The 24,579-nt window shown below is 38.5% G+C and overlaps 1 protein-coding gene across 2 annotated transcripts in view; it reads left to right on the top strand.

Annotated features, from left to right (window-relative positions):
* Positions 1 to 24,579, top strand: part of ncana (neurocan a) — an 88,554-nt gene that overhangs the window by 49,845 nt on the left and 14,130 nt on the right. For both annotated transcript variants that reach the window (XM_046876997.1, XM_046876998.1), the window contains 2 exons: positions 3,240 to 4,019; positions 15,640 to 15,744. In XM_046876997.1, the coding sequence (XP_046732953.1) occupies positions 3,240 to 4,019; positions 15,640 to 15,744 (885 nt within the window). The remainder of the gene's footprint in view (positions 1 to 3,239; positions 4,020 to 15,639; positions 15,745 to 24,579) is intronic.

Genomic DNA, 24,579 nt, shown 5'->3' with positions numbered 1-24,579 from the left:
GAATTATTATAAGTAGCGACTAAATTCTAAAAAATTGTAAGAGGGAGCAGTGGTGTTTGAACCTAATAAACACATTATTAGGTTCAGAGCCATTATTAGGCTCAAGTTTACATTTCAGAAATATACCAGTTAATATACATAATGCTGAATATTGATTGCTAATATATATCCTTTTGGTCTTCCATAATTTTATTTTGTTCATGCCTGCTGATGTATTCTTCTTCTTTTGGCTTCTCCCATTAGGGGTTGCCCCTACACCATTTCCTTTTGCATCCACACCATAGTAGAACAGTTTAAACCCACCTCCAATGTTCCTGGCCTTTCCATTTGGTCTCCTGAACACACAACATATATTCCTTTCTCCGCTCCATCATATCAGGTACCTCTCTTTACCAGATATAGTACCAACATTTAAAGTGCCCACCCTAACCTCCACTCCCCTACACTTCTTTCCCTGCTGTCTCTGTAGACATCCTCCTCTTCTCCTTCTCCTCCTACAGCCAACAGTAGCCCAATTTCTACCGGTATCCTGTTGGCTAACAATACCTGTGGCGGAACAGATTAGTTCATATTGTACTTCATAATGCTTCTAGTATTTAATTAAGAAATCATTTTACAGAATTCAGCATGTTTACATTGAACTAAAATGACATGCCTGATTTCAGCCCTAAACAAATCAGTAAATGTTATTGCAGCTGATTTGTAAAAATGTGTTCCAAGTAATTTGTTAATGTAGCATCCTAAGATAAAAATAAAGGGCTCTAAGTCTCTGGGAGAAAACATGAGAAAAAAAACCTCCTGAACCTTCTAGATACAGACTTTTCGATATTTTCTAATTATAAGTATAGATTATTTATTTATCAATTTTAAAAGAGGTATGTCAGAAAAAATTTGAACCTGTGGTAAATATTAGGCCATAATTGCCATGATATCTTGAACTCTTTTTACCCTTGATTTCATTAATTTTTCTGTACAGTACTGTATGACTACCAGTTAAAAGCTAGCAAGTGAATGCTAATCCTGTACCAGGGTATACCCATGACTAAAACCCATTATCTTAACACTTTTTATTTTTTTCATGTAACTTCAGATGAATCAGTTTGTACTGAATATAGTTGTACGTGCATTGACATTAGGACTGTTGACTGTTTGTCTCTCTTCATCACTGGTTACGATTGGAAACAGGTTTATCGGAAAGATTGCAGAAGTTTTTGAAAGAGAACAGTGGGCTGGATAAATATGAGTTTGTGCCCGAGGGAGAAATAAAGAAGAGAGAAATGGTGGGGCATGAAGTCTGGGCATGCCTGGGTTATTGTAATGGATGTTGCCTTGTCAGTACTGCTACTTCAAATTAAACCTAGTGCCTGAGCTCTGTTCTCTAGAGCAAACTAAGCAAAGTCAGTGCTCCCTCTAAGCCTGTTCCAGTTCCAGGCTGGATCCAGGCTAGAAACCCTAAAAGAAATTCCTTGTGTTATGCACTTACATTTTATATATATATATACATATATGTGTGTATGTGTGTGTGTGTGTATATATATATATATATATATATATATATATATATATATATATATATATATATATATAATATACGTGGCCTTATTTGCACAAATCTTTGAGTAGTTGAACTTACTGTTTAATACATTTTAATGTATTAAAATACATTCATTCTTTATTTTAATTAAGGACTTAGGATGTCGATTTGGGACAGTGTCCTATCAATTGACTGACAAGTTATTTTTCTTTTTTTATATTCAAGTATATTTACTGACAACAACTAAAATAAAATTTGTACAATTGCCACAGATTAAAAATTAGTAATCTAAATGTAAATCCAGATTTCTGTAGAGCAATTGTGTGTCAATGTTCATTGCTAAAAGTATGATACAAATTTTAAAAAATTATTGTAGTGAATAAGGAGTTTGTTTTTCAGTGCCAGCTGAAGTCTGATCGGTTTTGGTAGCTGCTACACTTCACTGACTTCATTATACAGCCAGACTTTGGTGTTAGTTGAGACAGCTAAAGCTTTCCAAGTTCTAGTTTAATATGTAAGCTTGGATTTCTTTCCTCTCACTTAATTAGTACATGTACCAGACTTGGCCCGAAATTTAACCATCAATGTTTAAAGGCCAGTGGAAAGATAGGCAATGTCTTGTACATTATTAAAATCGCTTTCAACAATAGATGTGACCGCTGACTCTCTCAGACTTGGTAAGATCATTGAATTTGGGCTATGAAAAAAAAAAAAAATACACCCTTCAGTTATCTCAGTGAGTTTATTGACACTCATATACAAAGTGATATTGTTTGTTACAATTGAAAAGTCATGTATTTCAAAGGATTTGCTTTACTTAAGACCCAATTGAATGATCAACGCGTGTTGTTATTGAAATATTGACCTGCCTAGCGAATTGATAGCAATTAGATTTAATTGGTTTGAATCTCCGGCGCAAGGGAGCTTGCAAACAAACTCGGCTCTGCATGCTGGCAAAGACGTCTGCTCATGTAATGCATGTTTAATTTATAAACTTGCTAATTGAAGGCAGGGCTCTACAATGATTAGTCGCAAATGGGAGCAATAATTGAATGATTTAAGTGGTTGGAAAAGGCTGAAGTTGGTTGCTAATGTGTTCCATTCAAATGGAACAAGAAATAGTGTGCTTCAAATAATTAATTTTTCCAACTTTTTTTATTTTATTTATTTTTTTGGCAGCTAGAGTTTTGTTGGTGTTTCATAGTCTTGCTAGGTAGACTTTTTGCTGTAACTAGAGGGTAGCTGAAAGGCCACAAACCACTTACTTTTGCATATGGAATATATTTTGAGATATTTTGAGTCTGTCTTTTTTCCCCTGCAACTCTGCTGAGAGAAACACTAGAGAAACAGAAGTGCACAAACACATATGCATGCTAATTATCCAACCGGCTAATGGTGATGACTTATTAATGCATCTAAAAATCTTTAAACCGAAGTCCTTCCTGCTTTGTAATCAACCTAGATGCAGGTCTAATGATATCTTAATAATCCTAATGATATCTCGCTCCCTTTCTTTCTAAAGAATACCACAATGAAATTCTTTTGCGGAAACATTTATTTCTGCTTATGCACATGTACTATTAATAAATTAATATCTGCCAATGATAGAAATTGGGTTTTACTGTATTAGTTGTTGCCATAGTTTAATGACTGGTGTCTTTGTATCTGGCTAATACTAGCTGTTGCTTTGTTTGTCTCTCTGCAGGACAGATATCATGGTGGTCGCATACCTGGTTCAACCAATTTTCTACAACAGAAGACAAAACGACCGCTTCCCCTCAGCTTGAGAACACAGGCACCTCATCGGCAACCCCGGTTGAGACCACCAGAGAAGTCCTGGAGCAAAGCATGACCACAGCTACAGGAGAGTGGGCAGTCGTGACTGAGGTTTTCCAACTTGGAAGCTTGACAACTGAAACAGAGAAAGAAACTGTGCCATCTGTAGTTTCACTCAAAAAAGAAGAAGAAGAAGAAGAAATAGAAGATAAGGAGAAAGTGATTGGGCTTCCAGAAGAGGAGTTTAGAGAGCACAGGAGGACAGAAGAGGAGGGTAGCTCCTGGGGGGATGTGGACCTGTCTGAAAGTACCACCAAAGCCCTAACAACAGGGCAAGTTTTAACTAGTACATCGCCTAACATCAGAGTTACTGTAGCTACAATGACACCACAAGTTGAAGAGTTAACAGCTGCTGAGGCTCGAGGAGAGATCCAGTATGAACCCATGACCACAGTAAGGCAACCTGAGCAAAAAAACACCACCATGCTTGTCTCCACGACTTGGGCTGCTTCTGAAAAGGAGGAAGAAGCTCAGACCACCTTGATTCCTGATCTTTCAACTTCGTCTTCTCAAAGCATGACAGAAAGTGGAGTCATCTCTCCCACAGCTTCAGATGAGTACCATCTGTCAATCTTTGGCTCCCTGTTGCCTGGCAACCCAGAGAGCGGCCTTGGCAACTCCGATTCCAGCAGGAACAATGAATCTGAAGGTATGTCTGGCTGTCTTTCTCTCTCCTTTTGCTTTCAATTAGACCTTGATTTGGCCAAAATTGCTGAGTTAATGGAGCAACTTGTGCACTTCAGAGTGAGGTCTTCACACGCACAAAAATAAAAATAAAAACGACTGAAAGCTGGAATACATATGCTTAATAAATTCCCTGCGATATCATTATGTCTGACAGCTGAAAAGTCACATTTCATGTTCCCTCCACACTCTCCTTTTTGAGAACATCTGCCTGCTTTTGGAAAGGAAAAAAAGGCATTGAAAACCAGCGGTATTGACAATGTGTTGGCAGCTATTAGCTGTCACCCACTTGTGTGCAGTTGGGCAAAAAATAAATAAATAAAAATGCACTAAAACCCCAATGGGATAAATATCTCATTAAGCCCAGAGTAATTACTGTTGATAAGGCAGCTCTCATAAAGCACTCTAAAATACAGCTTGAATACTGGATATTATATTACAGAACATGGCGGCGCACTAAACATGCACATACTGGGCCAAATGAGACGCGCTCAGAGCCTGAGAGCTTTTGAGAACATGGGGGGAAACTTTCCGAAAGCAAACAGAACTCTCTTCAGTACTCCCTCCAGACTCCATGCCAGCAGCATTCAACTCTACTAGTCATCCTTCAAACCCAAATTAGAAAGCTCTGTCTCCCAGGCCAGGTTGTATTACAGCAACAACAAAAGACTTCCAACGTGAGCTGTTAAAAGGGCTGAAAGCAATCAATGCTACCTGAATGTAGTGAGTGTATGAACTCATTAGACTTTGAGTACAATAGTATATTTTGTGGAGCTGCCTTTCTGATCGGAAATCAATCGGAATTATGTCTGAAGAATATCATATCACCCTTCATATTGTTCAGCTATTGTTCGACAATGTAAAATACATTCTGAATTTTGAAAAATACATTTATGAAAGACAGAAATACAAGATTAGACATGATCAGATTAAATAACTAAACAGTTCACTTTCCTTTATTTTGTCTAATTGACTTCTATGTTAAAATATAAATAATACAAATGTGTTTATATATATATATATATATATATATATATATATATATATATATATATATATATATATATATATATTTGTATTACATTTTATTAACTAATAAATAATAAGTTTAAAATTGCATTCATTAATAGTAACACCTCTCAAAGGCCATGTAATTATCAGCAAACAGATGCAGTCTGAGTTCCGCTACAGGATGAACAACTTGCCGAAAACACATACTTTTTATTCTTTTTTTAAACCACTGATGAATAATTAGCACTTAAAGATGAGTTTTGCTAGGGCCATTAGCGCAAACCAAATTGGAGATATTGGAGATATCCAGCTTTTTTTTCCTCATTCAGCAGAATGAGGAAGGACACACACACACATACACACACCAACAGATTTTGTCCTCTCTGTCAAAGTCATAAGTTGAATCCAAAATGAGGCTTTGCTAGCAAATCGAGATTCGCACAAAAGCATCCATTAAGGAAGAATATTCCTCCAAATGCTTCATACTGCTGCCATCCAATCTTTTTATTCCAACTCCCTTAGTCTCTCTTCCTTTCACACACACACACACACACACACACACACACACACACACACACACACACACACACACACACATATACAGTATATGAAAATAATGAATATACCTCTTAATAACATCATTATGTTGCCAAGGCTGTCGAGAACTAACCGATCGCTGCATCACAGACAGGTATCTCATACAGCGAGAATAAATAGCATTACTAAAGCAAGAAACCCAATTAACAAAATTCCACAACTCTCCTTTTACTGCAGCCACAGCTGCACTGCAGCTCTTTCTGCACTTCATCTCTAGCAGAAGCATTCATTTTAACCTCATATAATGAAAAAAAACACAGTCCTTCCTGGTTTTTCCATGCATTTTTGTGAATTTTCTTTATGCATTACGGTTTTCCAAGGGATTTGAAATTAATGTTGTGTGTTTTTGGGCAAATTCTATGGGAACGAAAATGCAAAAGTATAAAGGTTTCAAGGGAAAGCTTAGCAGTTGTTTTACACTGTTTTGGCCAAGCTTTCCTCGTGATGTCCGGGTTTTCTTTAAAAATTTCGTCTTTTAAATGTCGTTTTAAGCGTATCACTGACCAAACAAATGTCTTCTCCTCTGTCAGTCATTGTGGAATGAAAAAACAGCTATTAAATCCACACAAATATATTCGAGCTTGAGCAGTTTGCTAGAGATGCGGGTTGGGAGCTCTGACTAGTGCACTCTCTGACCATCCAATCAAAGGACATGTAAATGCCGAAGCTATTGGATGCCTGTTAGATGTCCTTAGAGTTGACAACTCGCAATCTTATTGGTTATAGCAACAGCCTACAAGCAACATGTATTGTACAGTATCCACAGTTTTCAGTGTGAAGAGCTTATGGCCTGTCACCCTGGAAACACGTGATGTGATGTCTGAAATCTGATTGGATAGAAATCCTAACCTAAAATTACACCTGGAAACTTGGATACATTTTAAAGTACTCACTGTGCAGCTTGAATAGCAGTACATATTTGCTGTCCTCTGAAATAACTTAACATACAGTCATTATTATAAAAATAGCAGGCAATAAAACTCTAAGCGAACATGTCAAAACTGTGACAAAAGTGTCAACAATTTGTGTGAGAACCATTGTTATATAGCACTGCCTTAATCTTCATGGGCATGGAATTCACCAGAGCTGCACAGGTTGTTGCTGGGATCCTCTTCCACTCCTCCATAATGACATCACGGAGCTGCTGGATGTTGCACACAGGGGCTCAGTAGGGTTCAGGTCTGGAGACATGCTTGGCCACTCCATCACCTTCACCTTCAGCAAGGCAGTTTTTATCTTGGCAGTGTGTTTGTGGTTGTTATTATGTTGGCAACCTGCCGTTCAGCCCAGTTTCATCATTGCATCATGTTCTGCTTCAGAATGTCAGAGTAAATGTTGGAATCCATGTTACACTTAATGAACTGCAGCACCACAGTACCAGCAGCATTCATGCAGCCCCAGACCATGATGCTGCCACCACCATGCATGACTGTAGGCAAGACATACGTTTCTTGTTACTTCTTACCAGGGCATCGCCACACATGCTGGACACCATCTCAAACAAGTTAATCTTAGTCTCATCAGACCACAGGACATGGTGCCAGTAATTCATGCACTTGGACAGGTTGTCTTCAGCAAACTGTTTGTGATCTTCCTTATGAGCCAGATTCAGAAGAGGCACCCTCTGGGACGACAGACCTGCAAAGTGATGCAGTGTATGGCTTACGGTCTGAGCACTGACAAGTGGACCTTCCGTTTCTGCAACCTCTAAAGCCATGCTGGCAGCATTCATGCATCTGTATTTTGAAGGCAGATTCCGCACAGCATGAGGACTCACCTTTTTTGATGGATCCTTACAAGGCCTGTTCTGAGTAAATCCCATCTTAGAAAACCTCTGCATGACCCTGACCACTGCACTGTACCTCAGTTTTAGGGTGTTACAGATCTTCTTATAGCCTTGGCATCCTTGTGAAGAAAAACAATTCTAATTCCTAAATCCTTAATGAGTTCTTTGACAAGATGTTAAACATCCAGTGGTCAGTAAGAGAGAATTGTACTCAAAGCACCAAATTCTAACTTCTAATACAATATACACACATGTGTATAGTCCTGTTATACAGACAAAAACATGAACATAAAGAATAAGACATGTGGCTTTGCATGGTTACATGACGTACAGCTGTTATCAATTAGGGTGTACTCACTTTTGTTGCCAGGTATTTAGACAATTATGGCTGTATGTTGAGTTATTTATAAAGGACAGTAAATATGTACTGATATACAAACTGCACATTGATACTCTGAAATATATCCAAGTTTGATTTCTATAGTATTGTCCCTTGAGAAGATCTACTAATAAGGTTGCTGAAATGTAAGGGGGGTACTCAGTTTTGTGAAATACTGTGTGTACATAAAGTATATTTATATATACATACACAAACAGACCCACACAGACATACACACTTTCTTTGATGCCCTAATAGCAGCCCTTTCAGCTCATTTCTCTAAAGCTTCTCTGTCCATCTATATAAGCCCTATACACACATGCAGAAGCCTCATGCTCCTTAATGTCCTCCAAGTGGGAATTTTTCCTTTCATAAAGGTCAGCCCTGACATAACACAATGGCTGGAGGCTACAATATCAAATCCTACATATCATCATCATCATCATCATTTTTAGCCAATCTTGGCAGCTCCTGTCATGACCTCCCTGGCTGGTTTGCTTGGAAACTTTATCTTGAGGATGTTCTAGCCTGTAATGTGGGCTTGGGTGCCGGCTGATTGATTCTTTCAGTCGGTTCAGTTTAGAGAAAGTCAGCGTGAATGAGGTCGAGCCGCTCTCTAGCAACTGTCAGCTCTGTTTATAGGGCCTGCTTTGACCTTGAGTGTTACATCACACTTCAGTCAATGCACTCTGGTGGAAGGGTTGGGCCATCAGATCCTGAAAAGAAACACACACCCACACACAAACACACACACCGCTCACACAAACACTACATTGTTCTTCTGTCTCAGCCGTCGTTCTGTATTGTCTCTACAAGCCATGTAGTGACATCAGCTTTAGAGAAGTCCATAAATCTGTTGGTGCTGTCCATTTCATTTTTTCTACCCTCCCTGTGACTGGGCTGATTGTCTGGATTTTGACTAAAAGTGTGTCTGTGTGATGCGAGTGGCGTGGCGTACCAATTCCTGTTCAAATTGGAATTACTTGATCAATGAGAGCAGAATGGAATTTGTATTCGCCTCAACACATATAGTGAAGTACACTGAAATTGTGAGACGCTCAATAATGTCTGACTGACTGTACATCAGAGGCAGGGGGGTTAATTCATTACTGAATGTGTAAGGAAATATAACAGTCACCACATTTATCGACAAATTTATCAATAAGTGCAATGCGCTTGTGCATTTGTCCTAGATGTTAGTAGAAGCAGTGATTGAAGAAGGGTTGAATTTAAGCATCTGAGGTACAATCGGCAGTCAGCCCATCTTGGCATTGAATAACACTGCCATCAACACTTGGATGGTAGTTGCAGTACGTAAGCTCAGAGTTAGTGAAATACAGTCGTGTTGTATCATGTCACAAAATAGAAGCATTATTAGTAATTAATGGACAAATAAAATGTAAATAAATATCACCTCTTCTGCAAAATAAATAAGCCACAGCAGAGAAAAGGGCTGTGCAAAATGTAATTTGTAACATTCATTGTCAATTAAAATATAGTGAGGTAAAAAGTACATGTAATGAATCATCATCTTCTTCTTTCGGCTTCTCCCATTAGGGGTCGCCACAGCGGATCATCCGTCTCCATACCCCCCTGTCTTCTACATCTGCCTCTTTCAATCCAACTACCTGCATGTCTTCCTTCACCACATCCATAAACCTCCTCCTTGGCCTTTCTCTTTTCCTCCTTCCTGGCGGCTCCATCCTCAGCATTCTCCTACCAATATACCCCATGTCCCTCCTCTGCACATGTCCAAACCATCTCAATCTCGCCTCCCTCTAAAACGTCCTACATATGCTGTCGCTCTAATAAACTGATTTCTAATCCTGTCTATCCTCGTCACTCCCAACGAAAATCTCAACATCTTCAGCTCTGCTACCTCCAGCTCCACCTCCTGTCTTTTACTCAATGCCACTGTCTCTAATTCATACATCATCGCAGGTCTCACCACAGTCCTATAAACTTTCTCTTTCACTCTTACAGATACTCTTCTATCACAAATCACTTCTGCCACTCTTCTCCACCCACTCCACCCTGCCTGCACTCTTTTCTTCACACATATAATGAATCATAAATGTTGTTAAATAGGGAGTAAATGTTGCTTATAACTGTGATACTCAGAAAAACAGTAACGAAGTACATTTACCTAAATATTTTACACCACTGCCTTAGACAAAACATTCATCGTAATACACAATGTTTGTCCTGAACATAAAAATAGTGTTGCTTGTGTAACGTTATAAATAATTATCAAAAATATTAAATAATAAAATAATTGTTTCATGATTTAAGCAAATTTGAAATGACTTTATGACAGTTCTCATGGCAGCTGCTCACCGCTGGGTATGTAAATGAACAGCATTGTAGAAGCTACTTTACTTAGTTCACTATATCTTCTGGAGAGGGTTGTTTTGGAAGCACCTAATTATCTTTATATAATTAGAAAATGTGTATTTACTTAAAATACAAATTACAAATAAAATGATAAGTTAAACAACTTTTTACATTGTTCCATAATTGTATGAATCAGTGAACTGTTGATAACCTCAACAATGAAGGAACTGTAATAAATGGACATTTGGTGTCACCCAGATGAAGAGATTGTTTCCTATCAGTGTTTCTTCCTCATACAATATTAAGGAGTTTTTCCTTGCTGATGTCACCACTGTATAAACTATTGGAGCAGTATTTCTGATGCGGAAATGTATGTCCATGTCCATGTCCATGGTTAAAAGCTCTATACAAATTTTAACTGAACAGAATAGTATTACCATATTTACAAACAGAACATTGTTTTTGTCAGTCTCCAAATATATATATATATATATATATATATATATATATATATATATATATATATATATATATATATATATATATATATATATATATATATTTTTTTTTTTTTTTTTTTACACATTTTGAGTCATTTTGACATCTTGTGTGCAACCGCCAAGAAAAGAAAAAGAAAAAAACCCACCTTGTTAATTTGGTGAAAAAATAGATGTTATTACATGAATTTGACATTCATTTTTCTTATAAATCTTTTTTTATGTCCTTCTCTGGAATGATTATCATTCGCTGCACATTTTTCTCTCCATTTGTATTTTTGGATGATGAATGCAGCTGTGTCATATGACACCTTACATTTATTCCCTGTCAAGCCGTACCCAGGTTTCTTCCAACATCAGAAGGTACGTATTTGAACATGTGCGGTGGGAAAACCAGTCAGGTTGCCTAAAGATGCCTGAAGCCAAACGAGGCATTTCGGTGAATGGCATGCTTTGATAAAGTTATTAGATCGTCAAGTGATGTATAGGAGCGAGTGTAAGTCTAATCGAATCAGGATGTAATCGACTGCTGACTGTCAAATCGGTTGGTGCTGCTGCACCACAGTGGGTGTGGAGGCTTCAAATGTCATTTTCTCGCTCTTTACGTTTGAAAATTACAACTTTTTTTAGTACAGCAAATAGAAATTGTCGACTTCACTATCGAAAGGTTTTTTTTCCAGGCATTTCACTTTGCACTGACTGCTACTTTTCGTAGTGTCGGGTGTAATGTCTACATGACACACTATTGAGTATGTTGATGGAAAAGCAACCAAAATCTGGTGACTGGTTTCTTGCGTTGTGTGTATGTGGTGTTTCTAACATCACCTAGTCCTCTTACCCAAAATCCAATCACTGGAATTATGTAAATCCTTTAGTGGGTGAATAATCCTGTCCAGTGAAAGTGATGTGTGAGCGTGTGTGTATTAAGACTGCTAGGCTCATTAGGGGATGTGGCGAGAGCACATAACGAGCCAATTAAAGCCCAGGGTGCCGCTTGCCACTTAAAGAGGCGAGGGGCTTCTAATTAACGCCGGTAGGTGACCGGGCAGATAAGAAAAAACGTGTGAGGATGGGGTGGGGGTAAGTAGGAGGAGATGGAGGAACAAGGGAGTCAAGGCTCTTACGCAGTAATGCGGTTTCTATGGCGATGGAGCCGCAGAGCATCGAATATGGTCTCCCGAGTTTGTCAAGCACAGTGAGAGGATAAGGAAAAGATGAGGGGGATGGCAAAAGGAACGAGGAACAAAAAAAAAAAAACAGGACCGTAAATGTGCCAAATCAAGGGGTTTTAACTTGTCTTGCCAGGCAAATGTGCGATGGACGCTGTGAAAAAAAAAATTGACACAAAACAATTTTCAAAAGTAACAGTGATGAATTGCAAGTGGAATGCATTTTCATGAACAAATAAATCAGATTGAGTCATTTGACTGATTATGTTTCCAGTAGATCAGCCTCTAAAGTAACACAAAAAGCCTGCATTTCAAAAGTGTCCTTTCAGCTAAAAGCTCTTTATAAAATCTCTCTCTCTCTCTTTCTATCGTGTCCCAGAATGTTAATGTTTGCTTTGGCTTCCAGTGACATTCAACATTATATAAACAAAAGTTTATGGACATCTGATCATATGATTTGTATTTGCTTTTTGAACATCCCATTCCACATATTGGCTCTATTTGCAGATTTTGGAAATTTGTGCTCATTCAACCACAAGGGTGTTAATAAAGTCAGGTACTGATTTAGGTGAGGTGAGGAGGCCTGAGGTACAGTCAGCATTTAAATTCTTCCAAACGGTGTTCATTATAGTTGAGATCAAAGCTCTATAGCAGTCACTCAAGCTCTTCTAATCCAAACAATGTCTTGCATATCTTAATGGAGCTGGCTTTGTGTGCAGTGGCATTGCCATGCTAGAATAGGTTTGGGTCTCCTATACAATTGTGCGGCTAATAATTTGTGGAAGAGCTACCTAATGCAGGAACAGTCGGGTGTCCCAATACATTTGTCCATATAGTTGGTTTGTGTGTGTGTACTTTTGCCTTCACAGCTTGTTTAACTGAAACAAACAATTTTCCCAATACTATAAATGGAAACATTTTGCCACTTTAAACTTTAAAGCGCAATAAAAACCTGCTAACGTGGCTAAGCTAATTATTTGCCTAACGTTTATTACTGGCTCTTTGCTTTACTTCCTCCATCATTAAAAACATCAGCATTTTCAAACCAGGCCGTTCTTCTAAAACGTAATCCGATCTAGCGAGAGAAGGATGGGCGGTGATTCTAAACAGGACAAAGCACAGAGTAACCTGGAGAAATAGATGAGCAGATAGAAGGAGAAAGGCAATTAAGTGTTGAGCTATTCATCTTCAATAGAGTCTCTGAAGAGAACAGGGGTCGAGGTGTTCAATAAAGTGAATCGCCGGGACACAGCTGAGCTCAGCGTGAGGCATTACATCACTAGCAAGCAGCACAGCGCGTCTGTGCTATCTTTTTATACCTCACCTGGTATATCGGGTAATGTATCGAGCACAAGGTGAAGAAGGTCCTAAGATCCTAAAAGTTCAATATGGCTGGATATGGTCAATCCAGTAAGCACCAAATGACCAGAAACTATTATTTAACCCCAAAGGCCTTCATAATACCCTGTTCACACATAATACATCCTTCTTGATCGTATGTTTATTAATATATTTTATCCCGGTATTGGTACCTCTTTTTGTTTCAAAGCAGCTTTACAGAATTTAATGGTTGAGGTGAACGATGGGTATTTACCCCTGATGGCAAGGAAAAACTGCTTTAGATGTTATAAACTCCTGTTTATGGCCTAAATATGCAAAGGTTTACTGAAAATAACAATAATACAAAAGGTAGAATTAATCAATCAAACTCAAGTGTGTAGTAGCCTCAGGGGTTGTAAAGGAAAAGTACAAGAAAATTACCTCAGAATTGCAATAGATTCTAGTTTAATGGCAGTTTGTATCTGATGGGGAAAAAAATAAACTTGAATACAGCAAGATCTGATCATGTGGACGATGATCCAAACCTTTTTCCCCTCAGTGAGAGAAAGAATTGCACATTTGATTGGAGTGTAGTTCAATATAGTGTTTATAACTGAGCAATTGTTTATCCACTTCAATACTGGGTTGCTCACACACAAAGACACACACACATACACACATTTGATGATATTGAGCGATTGAGTGGAAAGTGAGTGGCAGACTTTTGAGTGCTTTTTGTGTGTTTTGTGTTTACGGGAAAAGTGGACAATGTTTTTGCCGTTCGTAAGAATCTGTAAATGAGTTTGCTGCCTTGGAGTGTGTTTCAAAATACCAATTTTCTACCAGCAGTGCTAGGGGAAAAAGCTGTCTCATTCCTCTGTGTGTGTGTGTGTGTGTGTGTGTGTGTGTGTGTGTGTGTGTGTGTGTGTGTGTGTGTCCACAATACCTGTGGACTACTACAGAAACCCTCTCAGAGACAGTGGACTAGATATTTGTTTCAGTGGCTCATAGGCTGAAGGTGGTTGTTTTGAAACAAGCTCCCACTCTCAGTTGCTCTCTTTCTCTCTCTCTCTCTCTCTCTCTCTGTCTCACACACACACACACACACACACACACACACACACACACACACACAGAGTAGTTGCACTTCAAGTTGTGTAGACAGGTTTGTCACAACACAGGTCAAAGGCAGAGCACATCGAACACGCGGAGGTACATTAGAGGTTGCAGAGCACTGAACCTCTGGAAAGCCATTACAAGCCCCAGTAAGCACTGCTGCCAGACCTGCCTCTGGTATGTGTTTGTTTTGTTTGGTGTGTGGGAAAGACAGAGATGCTGAAGCAGAGAACAGTAATGCTTTTACTGAGACTTTGAGACAGAAAGTGCTCAGGTATTCTCTCAAAATCAACTCGTTTTGAACAGAGAAGTTTCTTTCCAAATTTCTTAGCATTGGCCTCTGGGATAATGGCACCACTTCCACTTTATTCATGTTGATAAAAAGGAATATTTTGAAACCCCACAGGTAGAAAAAACACAATCAGATTCATTTACTCACTTTGTTTCAGCTACAGTACGAATAACTGATGCTACATGGTGGCTGTTTTTTAGACGCGAGACTTCATAATATATTACATTTATTATTTATAATAACTAACTATATATAACTATTTATTTATTATATTTATTAATGAATATATTCATATTTATTTCACTTTGCACATTTTTATGATTTATGACCGCTGGTATAGACAGGCAAATCAGGGACGAAACACAGAACACCTGGACACAATCAGGAAGCAAACTATTATAAAAAAATATTAGAGGAAGAAAACACTTTAAATTACGTAAATCATCAGGACACCAAACTGATCTTGTGCTATGTTTCCACACGGACGGTTTTAATTGCCGTATGTGTTCATCATGGTGGATTTTTGGTGATTTGAGACTTGGCGCATCAGTGAAGCAAATGTTTAGAGATAAAAATAACTTAACTTTTCTGTGAGGTTTTTTTTTTTTTTGAGTAAAGAAAAGATTTCGGGAATAAATTTGTGTTGTGTTGAAGGTTTAAATGTTGCCTCTTATAATTTATTTATTTATTTATATTTGTACTAAAAATGGTCAAACAGAAATATGTGCTGCGTTATTCTCGTGTTAATAAAATTAACATTAAAATTGATTTTTGCGTTTTAAATTTGTGTAACGTTGAAAGCTCTATCCTTATACACATTTCTCTGCTAAGTAAAGCTTGAGATAAAAAAATAACTGACGTCTATAAGCTGTAACCGGTGAAACCTTTCAGATGTGAAAGCATCATTTGGTTTAAGAGCAGCCCTATTTCTTCTTTATTGCTGTGAGCTTGTTTAGTAGCACTGGGTCATGACAGTGTTTCTAATGTTGTCTTGGAGTCTCTTTATGACCTGTGTGTGTGTGTGTGTGTGTGTGTGTGTGTGTGTGTGTGTGTGTGTGTGTGTGTGTTTGTTTTGACTCTTCAGCTCAGGACAGATGCAGTTGCTTGCATGGAGGGACATGCCTCCCCCACGATGAGGGCTTCCAGTGTTTCTGCCCACAGGGATACACAGGAGAGAGCTGTGAGATCGGTCAGTTGCCACACACACACACACACACACACACACACACACACATTACAGCCTGTACATTGCTCAGAGCTCACAGCAGCTACAGGCAGCATGGATAATCTCCTCAGGCCTCCCTGTTGCCCCACACCAACTCAAAGTGTATTAATAATCTAAGAGGATAAGTGACACGGTTGTCATTGGTAATAAAACTGACGTTCCCAATCAAGGTGAGCGTCGCTGATACTTACCGTACAAAGCAATCGAACCGACAGGTATTAAGTAAACATGCATTTATTAATATATTATATGGTATGCAGAAGACACAGGATGGTGAGTGCTTTTTAATTTTTCCAGCTTTGTTGTCAAGTACAAATATGCGTAGGGAAATGCTTTGTGGTTGGGCTACGCTAGAACACGCGCAGCATTACTGGATCCAGTACGTCTGGATGTGTTTTACCTCTTGTACCACAACAAGCCAAGAAAAACATGATAACCATAAGCTGTTGTTCTCTTCCCTTACTTTCTATTTTCCTTTTGGATTTGATAAGTAAAAAAAACGCACAGAAATCTAATCAAGCTAGTTTTTAAGATAATATTTTGACCAGTTATTAGTTCAAATGAAACCAGTATCTATTCCTAGTGAGCTAACTAATAATGTTTTAAAACTAGCTAATAACATTATATAGTCAAATTAAGAACAGAAGCCATGTTTGTTAGCTAGCTAGCATAAATCTAGTTACTAGTTATTGTTATTTGTGACATAAAAATCCAGTAGGCACATTTTTAAGGCTGCTAACAGAATGATATCAGCTATATCATGTCATGGAAACCAGTATCCATGTTTGCCAGTAAGCTAGCCTTTCTACTTGCTTTCATAATCATCTCCATTAGCTTGCAGTTCTCAGCCTCCTTTACCTCTTGCGGTTTTAGCCTGGCAGGGATGCTATGTAGGAATCGTCAGCTGTTTGCGCACCACTGGAGCTTATTTACAGCTCAGCCTGTGCTCCTGAGGCAGCGAGAATAAATCATCCTCGGATCCTGAATGCTCACAGCCTTCACTAATGCCTCGAATGAAACGAAAAGCTTTGCAACGACACCACAGCATACGGTGTCTGTTTAAGAAATGCTTGCATATTTTTCCTCGCCTTTCAAGAAAGTTTCAAGAACGTTTTTTTTTCTCTGTAATCACGCCGTAATTTTTGTGTATAGTAAAGCAGTGTGTGTCGAGCAAACCGGAAAGCGGTTCAACCGTAGCAGTCGATGTGACATGACCCCTGTCATTGTTCACATGTTTATAGAAAGCGAGAGGAGTAAAAAAAAAATGTGGTATGTGGTGAATCACCGAGGTCAATGGTCAAGTAGTTCATCATGAGCGAGACATAAAGATGTACATGGAGAGGTCAGGGTTGAGGATTGGAGAAGCAATCTGATTTATTGCTGTTGGTCCTGGTGATTTACTGTACTGTATTTATTGTAAAGGTTCACTGTCAAAACATGTCTTTTATGTAGTCAGTTTTGTGCTTTGTGTTTCGGTTTAATTATGTTGTTTCATGTATAACATTTGCACCAGAACCAGTAGGTTCAGAGCCAGCTTTTTTCCAACAACCATCATTTTACACTAAACTGCATAGGACACTGATGTCTCACTAATTCTGAATTGATTTTATTGACTTTAATCATCATGCAGTTTTCATCACAATATAAATATAACCGAATAGCACTGTGAATTCATAGCATATCCTAGCTTTTTTCATATATCTATCTAACATATGAATATAAACAATGTATTATCTTGGTACTGTTGCTCATACAATGTACATATCCTATATACATTTTATATTTTTCTACATATATTGCACCTTACATACATCTTACACATTACACTTAGTTCTCTACACTAACATTTATTTATTTTATGTATCTTGGTATCTTGTCAGTTTGCACAATGCTGCTATTTGCACATCTGGTAGATTCCAAACTTCGATGCTGTGTACCTGTACTATGAAATAACAACAAACATATATCTATCTATCTATCTATCTATCTGTCTGTCTGTCTGTCTGTCTGTCTGTCTGTCTGTCTGTCTGTCTGTCTGTCTTGTCTGTGCAACTTCATTTCTTTCAGCATCCCTCATTCCAAGCTACAGTACATTTAGGCAACACTCACCGTTATTTGTGAGTTATCTGTGATTCTGATGTGTCATGTGAAGTCAGAGAGAGAGAGCAAGAGAGAGCGAGGGAACGAGAGACACATGAGCGTCAAACTAAAACAGAGCCGGAGTTTATGGCTCCTGTCAAAGTGTTGTAGCTGTGCGGTCTCACCGAGTCCAACCTGTTTGCATAATGCATAAGCGGATCAATATTCATTAGGAGCAAAAGTACACCGAGGCTCGCTGAAGCTGAGGGAATGGAAAATGACCGTGGCACTCTTGGCACCGGCGTCTTTAAACCTCCTACTCCTACACTGCCCTCTCCTTCTGAGAAACCATATCGAAGTACAGCATGCGCAGCTTGTTAGGGACTCTGAAACCACGTGCCGGGAACGGGAACCAAGTGTCAAACAAAGTTCTTTCGAAAAGCCATGGCTTAACTTTAATAAAAATGTATCTTTATCTTTTTAAATACTCCATACTGTTCGGCAGAATAGTGAATAATAGTGAATAGTGAAGTCAGTTTAATCACTTATAAACAACTATAACCTTATAAACATGTCATAGTGAGAGTATTATAACATGCTGTTACTGAATTGGAATCTAATGAAAACATTTCCTAAGCTACATAGGTTGTCTATGTTACATGGCAAAAGTGGAACTCATTGATAAACACAGACATTGCAAGTGCATATGAACTGTATATACATGTACACAATAGTTTCAACACAACTGTTGCATCAAGAACAATAACAAGTTTAAATGTTTTAGATCTCATAAGAACTCAACAAGAACAAAAAAGAACTAGGAGTCAAATCAGGAGCCTGATTTGAATCCTCCAATCTAACAGTCGACTCTCTGCAGATGTGTTATGAAACGAGGATCATGCCATTTTGGTTGTATGGGGGTGCTCAATGTCTGATTTTACATAAAACTACCGGTTTTCTCTAGCTACATGCTATTATGATAATGCTGTAAATAATATTTTTTAAAGTAAGGAAGCTTTTAATAAATATCTTTAATGTGCTTGAAAAAATCCAACCCTGCTGTGCCAGGTTTAAGGTTGACTTTCCATTAACCGTGACCGACACAGGAGCATCTTGGTGGCAGGGATATAAATATTTAACAGTGTCTGGAAGATTTTCTACAGGTATAATTTGCCCTAATTTAATTCTGTAGATTAATTTTTGATTGTTTTCCGACGCTGCGCTGTACCTAGAGCGTGCTCGCACTTTAGAGTTTTATATATTTCGGCCTTTTTCTATTAAAAATGAGTGAGAGTGAGATCTGACTGTGAGATCTGCTGGGGGCATCAGGTGCAACTTATCACATCATCGGATTTCATACTTTGAATGTAAGAGAAAGGTTTAAAGAGATATACCTAAACGATTGCTGTTTTTGTCCATCATCTATCGTGCTGTCAATACAGCCGTATTAAGTCTGCACCTGGCAGACAAGACGCTCTTGGTCCGTACAATAATGCATTTTATATGAGACCTGTTCGAGAGAGGCATCACTGTAAAACTATCCATGAAGCTTTAATAGCGCCGTATACGCCGAGGCCTCGCTCGGAGTGTTCCCTGACCTCGTAAAATTTTCCCTCTTAAACTCTCGCCGCATGGTTTTGAGATGACGGGTTGTGCGTGTCGTTGATGCTTTTGGCGGGGGTCCAGCACATTCAGACACTGAGCTACAGGCACCACCTGGTGCTCAATCACTCCACGATTGACAGACTGACAGGAGGAAGACGGACCCGGGCGCGGCCTCAAGCACATACGTGTTGTTTGAGCATGGCACAAGGAGGTTAGAGCCACCGTGCTTGACAGCCTGCTAGAGAAATTGAGAGAGGTGAGGATACGCGGGGCAAAGCTAGCGATGAGGTGCCGAAAGGTTGAAATGTTTTGACAAGCATCACCATTAGATTTTTTTTTAATGTCACTGTCATTTGTAACAGCGGCATGTGAGGAAGGAGTTCTCCAGCATTGCACGGGTCTTTCCTATGAGTCTCAGGTTCGCAAATCGTAATCACAGGGCTGGTGTAGAAAAACAAGAGGTACTGAGGAGTCTGAACAGCAGAGAAAAATGATGCCTATGATGTGTATTCGGAAAGATTGTGTTTTTGACCGTGCACTTTCTTTTTAACCTTCACCCAGTGTTCTTTTTCCTTCAGGGATTTTTTTTTATAGAGGGTTTGATACCAAGAATTGCGCACATCAGTATTTAATAGTGGCGGGTTGTTCATTAACGAGTCGTTCATTTTAAACGAGTCCTTAAAGTGACTCAGAAGAACGGGTAATATCAGAAAGTGATTCGTTCATTTTCTACTGGACGTGCATGAGTAGAGCATCGCAACATCTCCATACGTTATGTACAGGAAAGACAATTGGGCACAGGGTCAGCCATGATACAGCACAGAGTATTAAGGGCCTTGCTCAAGGTCCCTAAGAGTTGCAGCTTGATAGCACCAGGGCTTCAACCCCTGACCTTCAATCAGTAACTCAGAGTTTTAACCACTGAGCTACCACTTCCCAATAAGGTTCATTCACACATTTCCTGATCTTGTTGTAGCATCTTCTCGCAGCTTCATTAAGCCCAGCACACAGCACAGCTGAAAGTGTTGGACATGCACACTTTAGCAACAGCAAAGAAATTCCAAAGCTTCTTTTCTCTATTCTCCACCTTTGTATAATAACACCGTGTCTCTGTATCAGAGATATTCTTTATAAACAGCGTCAATCTTGATAGGAGCAGGTGGTTTAAAAAAGGTTGTTTTTTTACTGCAGGCCTCCCTGTGTTTTAGTAATCCTGGCAATACACATATACACACACACACACAAAACGCGTCAATCATACTTCTAAAAAAATCAGAGAAGAAACAGTCCTTGCAGCTTTGGCACAGTGCGCAAAAATGTGAATTAGGTAGGAACAGGCTGAGTTATGGATTCTGCTGATGAAATCCATCTTTTCAGTTCTCAGGAGGGATCCTACACACTGGCTCGTTATCTGAGATCAGAATTGGAAGCCGATTTAGGCGGCTTTCACGCTAGGCGTTTGTTTTTTCTCTGTGCCGGTGTGAAAAAAAAAAATGCCGACTCATGCAGAGCGCACACTTTTCCATATACCCTTTGGGTATAATGCAAATTTACGAGCTACTATTATCTACCTGACTGTACTGACATCAAAGTTTAAAAATTTTCTTTGTGTTCTCCATTGAAATATCAACTTTTTGACACAAATCCCCTTATAGTCACTAACTAACAACTTCTATCGGGCATTTAGTTTTTTTCCTTGGTGTTTTGTGCTGCAAAAGCATGTACAGGTTGTATAGTTTTGATTTTCTTTTTGCCTTCTGTCTTCCTCTCATCTTGCTTTTTCTCCAATGCAGGTACCAAAACAAAGAACAAAAGAAAACAACTTCCCTACCTATGTACATCCCCAACTGCCCAAAAATACAGTGGGTGGCATTTGACTCTAACCATAGTGTGCCTAAACAGAAAACTTCTGTGTGGGGGTGTGTAGAGGTGGGCCCAAACTTCCTGTCCGCACGGGGCATTTGAGAACGGTAGTAACCGCAGGTTAACGGAGTGGATGTAAGGCTAAGTCTAAATATATATGCAATAGAGAAGATATCGCAATTCATGGGGGGTGTAAACTACAGGGTTTGCTTACATTTACATGCTGCATAGATTTATATCTAAAAATGTTAAACTAGCCCCTTTTATTCGGCATGTACTTCTGGTGGATTCTTTTTTTCCTTTTAACTGCTAATGGATTTTTTGTTGTTGTTCCATAAACACTATGGAGATTCTCCGCATACTGTTGAGCATTTAGGGAGTGCTTAATAAAATAATGGCCTTGTGTTTCCCTTATTGCTCTCCAGTGTTCCAGAAAAAAATTATTATTAATCATATTGGCTATAAACAATTCTTATGTTTTTCAGTGTAGTTCCTTAAAAGTAAGCTTTGGTTGCCAGGCAACATAACCAATAATGAGCATGTTGTATGAACAATATGAATAATGAATAATGCAATATATTGCGGTGTGTGTATATGGATGAGTTTACGGCTTCAAGGATTTAAATTCGATTTTAGAAGCAAAACTTTTCGTATTATATGCATTTATTATCTGTGGACCCTAGAGTACATTTTTAAATAAAAAAAAAGTAAATAATTTAGTCTGTAATTTTATTTGGGGAAAAAAAAAAGCAAAGATGGAAAACGGTGACATTTAAACTTCTGTAAATCATCTGTATTTTAAGACCATATGTAAAAGTATCCAGTCCAAATAGGGCTTCATTTGATCAAATACAAAGACTGTCCAATCAACCTCACATCATAATATCAATGCAACTGATTTATATTCACTCTTATTTATACTCACCTTTTTATATCTAGAATAGAATAGCCTTTATTTGTCACATTTACATTACAGCGCAGTGAAATTCTTTCTTCGCGTATCCCAACTTGCTCAGGAGCTGGGGTCAGAACGCAGGGTCAGCCATGAGGGTTGAGGGCCTTGAGTGGCAACTTGCCAATCCCAGGGTTCGAACCTAAGACCTTCACTCATTTATCCAGAACCTTAACCACTGAACTACCAATTCTAAATGGTTCTGTTGCTTCCTGTTTTACATTGCAGGTTTCAGTTAATGTTTTTTAGTCTCGTTGTTCTTCACTGATATCAGCATCCACCTCCTCTGTTACCTGACAAGAACCAAGTTTTTTTATTCTAAACAAAAGTAAATCAAAAACAAGCCTGCAGCTATAATGTCCATATAATATGCCTCCAATTTAGTGGTTACAATTTGCAGAAGATCCACATATGGCTGGAAAAGTCACAGGGTATCAAAACTTTTGTCCAAATATTGTATTTAGAGTATATGGTTTCCAATTTCTTTATTTCTACATGCGGCATAGATTTATATGTGTAGCTAAAGGTGTTACACCAGCTCCTTTAATCAGCATGCACCACTGTGAGGTGATGGTTGAAGGCCGTAAAGGGTCCTACAGTAGTAGTTTGGGGGATGCATGATATTTGTAAGCTGTAATTAATGTCAAAACAGCTAAATTCAGCCAATCTTCACATTTGCCATGCTATTTCTAAGTACACATTTGCAAATTTCCAGGCATTTATCATTTATTAGATATAAGAAACTAAAACAATCTGAAAACTAAAAACAAACTGATGATTTTTAGGAAACAATCCCCATTAACAACGAAATGAAAAACCCAAATACACAACGATTCATTATTCCGAAACCTATAATAACTCTGAAAGGTGACATCTTTGCTGTTGAAAGGTTTTTTTTCTCTCTCTGAGTTCCTGCTGTGTCGAGGTTCTAATATAATGTGACAGCATCGCTTGCTTCAGTAAACATTTCGCCATGCCGCTTATTCTCCCCCCTGACAGTCTAATTCCAGCTACGAGCACGCCTATTAGAGAAATCGTACCTGCTGCTCTAATCTCTGTGCTCGTAGCGGCGGGAACGTTTCGGAGCACCGTCATATTTAAAGTGTTAATCTATAGTGGTGCTCTGAGACACACAAATAATAGGTACTAATCAACTGCGTGAGCCTGGCTGTCGCAAAAATCGCTTGCTCGGTGGACTGAGAAGGGCACTGAAGACCTCTTTGCTTAATCAAACCCCTCTTTTGGAGGCACGCTTCAGCAGATTTGCAGCAAAAGTGATCGAGGCACAGCGTGAGAAGTCGTTGACGCATTATTAAAAAAGGGTCGCTGGGACCAGGAGTCATTTTTGGGTTAAAATGCAGTCGAGTGCAAAAAAAAAAGAGGTGAAAAAAAAAGAAATGCAGTATGATTTTTTTTTTTTTGTGCTTCTAATTAGATCATTTATATTCAAAAAGATTAGTTTAAAATGAGTCTCACAGAGGTGATCTCGAACATGATTCCATCTGGAGACAAAAGACATCGCATCGTCTCTCACATCGTCTCACATTCTCTCCCATGCTTGCTCTCACCTTTTCTGCACTTTAAAGCCTTAAAATTGAAGAATTAAACAGCAGCTTTTGTAAGATATTAATATTCATGATAATAATACATTTTAAAGTAACGTGTCCTATCTGATTTTTTATCAAAGCCACCATATGTTTGAATGATGTCAAGCTCGCCTGTTTCCCGCTTGAATACTTCGACCTTCTGTCTCCGCCTCCACTAGGTGTTTCAAAGAAAAATAGAGTTTTGTTGTCAACCATGTTCTGAATAAAAACAATTTTGAAGTAAAAGAAAAGAAATAAATCTTGATGTGATGCTGTCAGGCTCCAGAACTGAATTGAAAAAGCAGTGTGGGATTTACAGCAGATCTGTCAGTGTGTATGAGGGATATTACAAGTTAAACAAAGCAGAAGTTGTTCAGACGACACAAAAAAAAAGGTGATGATGTTTATCGCTGACGGGACGATAAAATACATACCAATATATTATCACAGTACTGTATATTATTAAATTTGCTTATTTTCACCAACAAATTTAGTTTAAACTGCGACATAGCATATACGTTTACATTTATGGCATCTGGCAGATGCTCTTATCCAGTGTGACTTACAATTACCTTAGCTATATAGCTGAGAAATTGAAAATCTATCAGATGATGATAATAATAATAATAATAATAATAATAATAATAATAATAATAATGTCTAATTCAATTTGTTCACGTTTGTTCATATGTTAAAAAGACTTTGGAAGGAGCC

Source organism: Silurus meridionalis, chromosome 20 (assembly GCF_014805685.1).
Source record: "Silurus meridionalis isolate SWU-2019-XX chromosome 20, ASM1480568v1, whole genome shotgun sequence".
Taxonomy (NCBI): domain Eukaryota; kingdom Metazoa; phylum Chordata; class Actinopteri; order Siluriformes; family Siluridae; genus Silurus; species Silurus meridionalis.
Note: the sequence above shows the minus strand (reverse complement) of the source record. Positions and strands in the feature narration are given on the sequence as shown.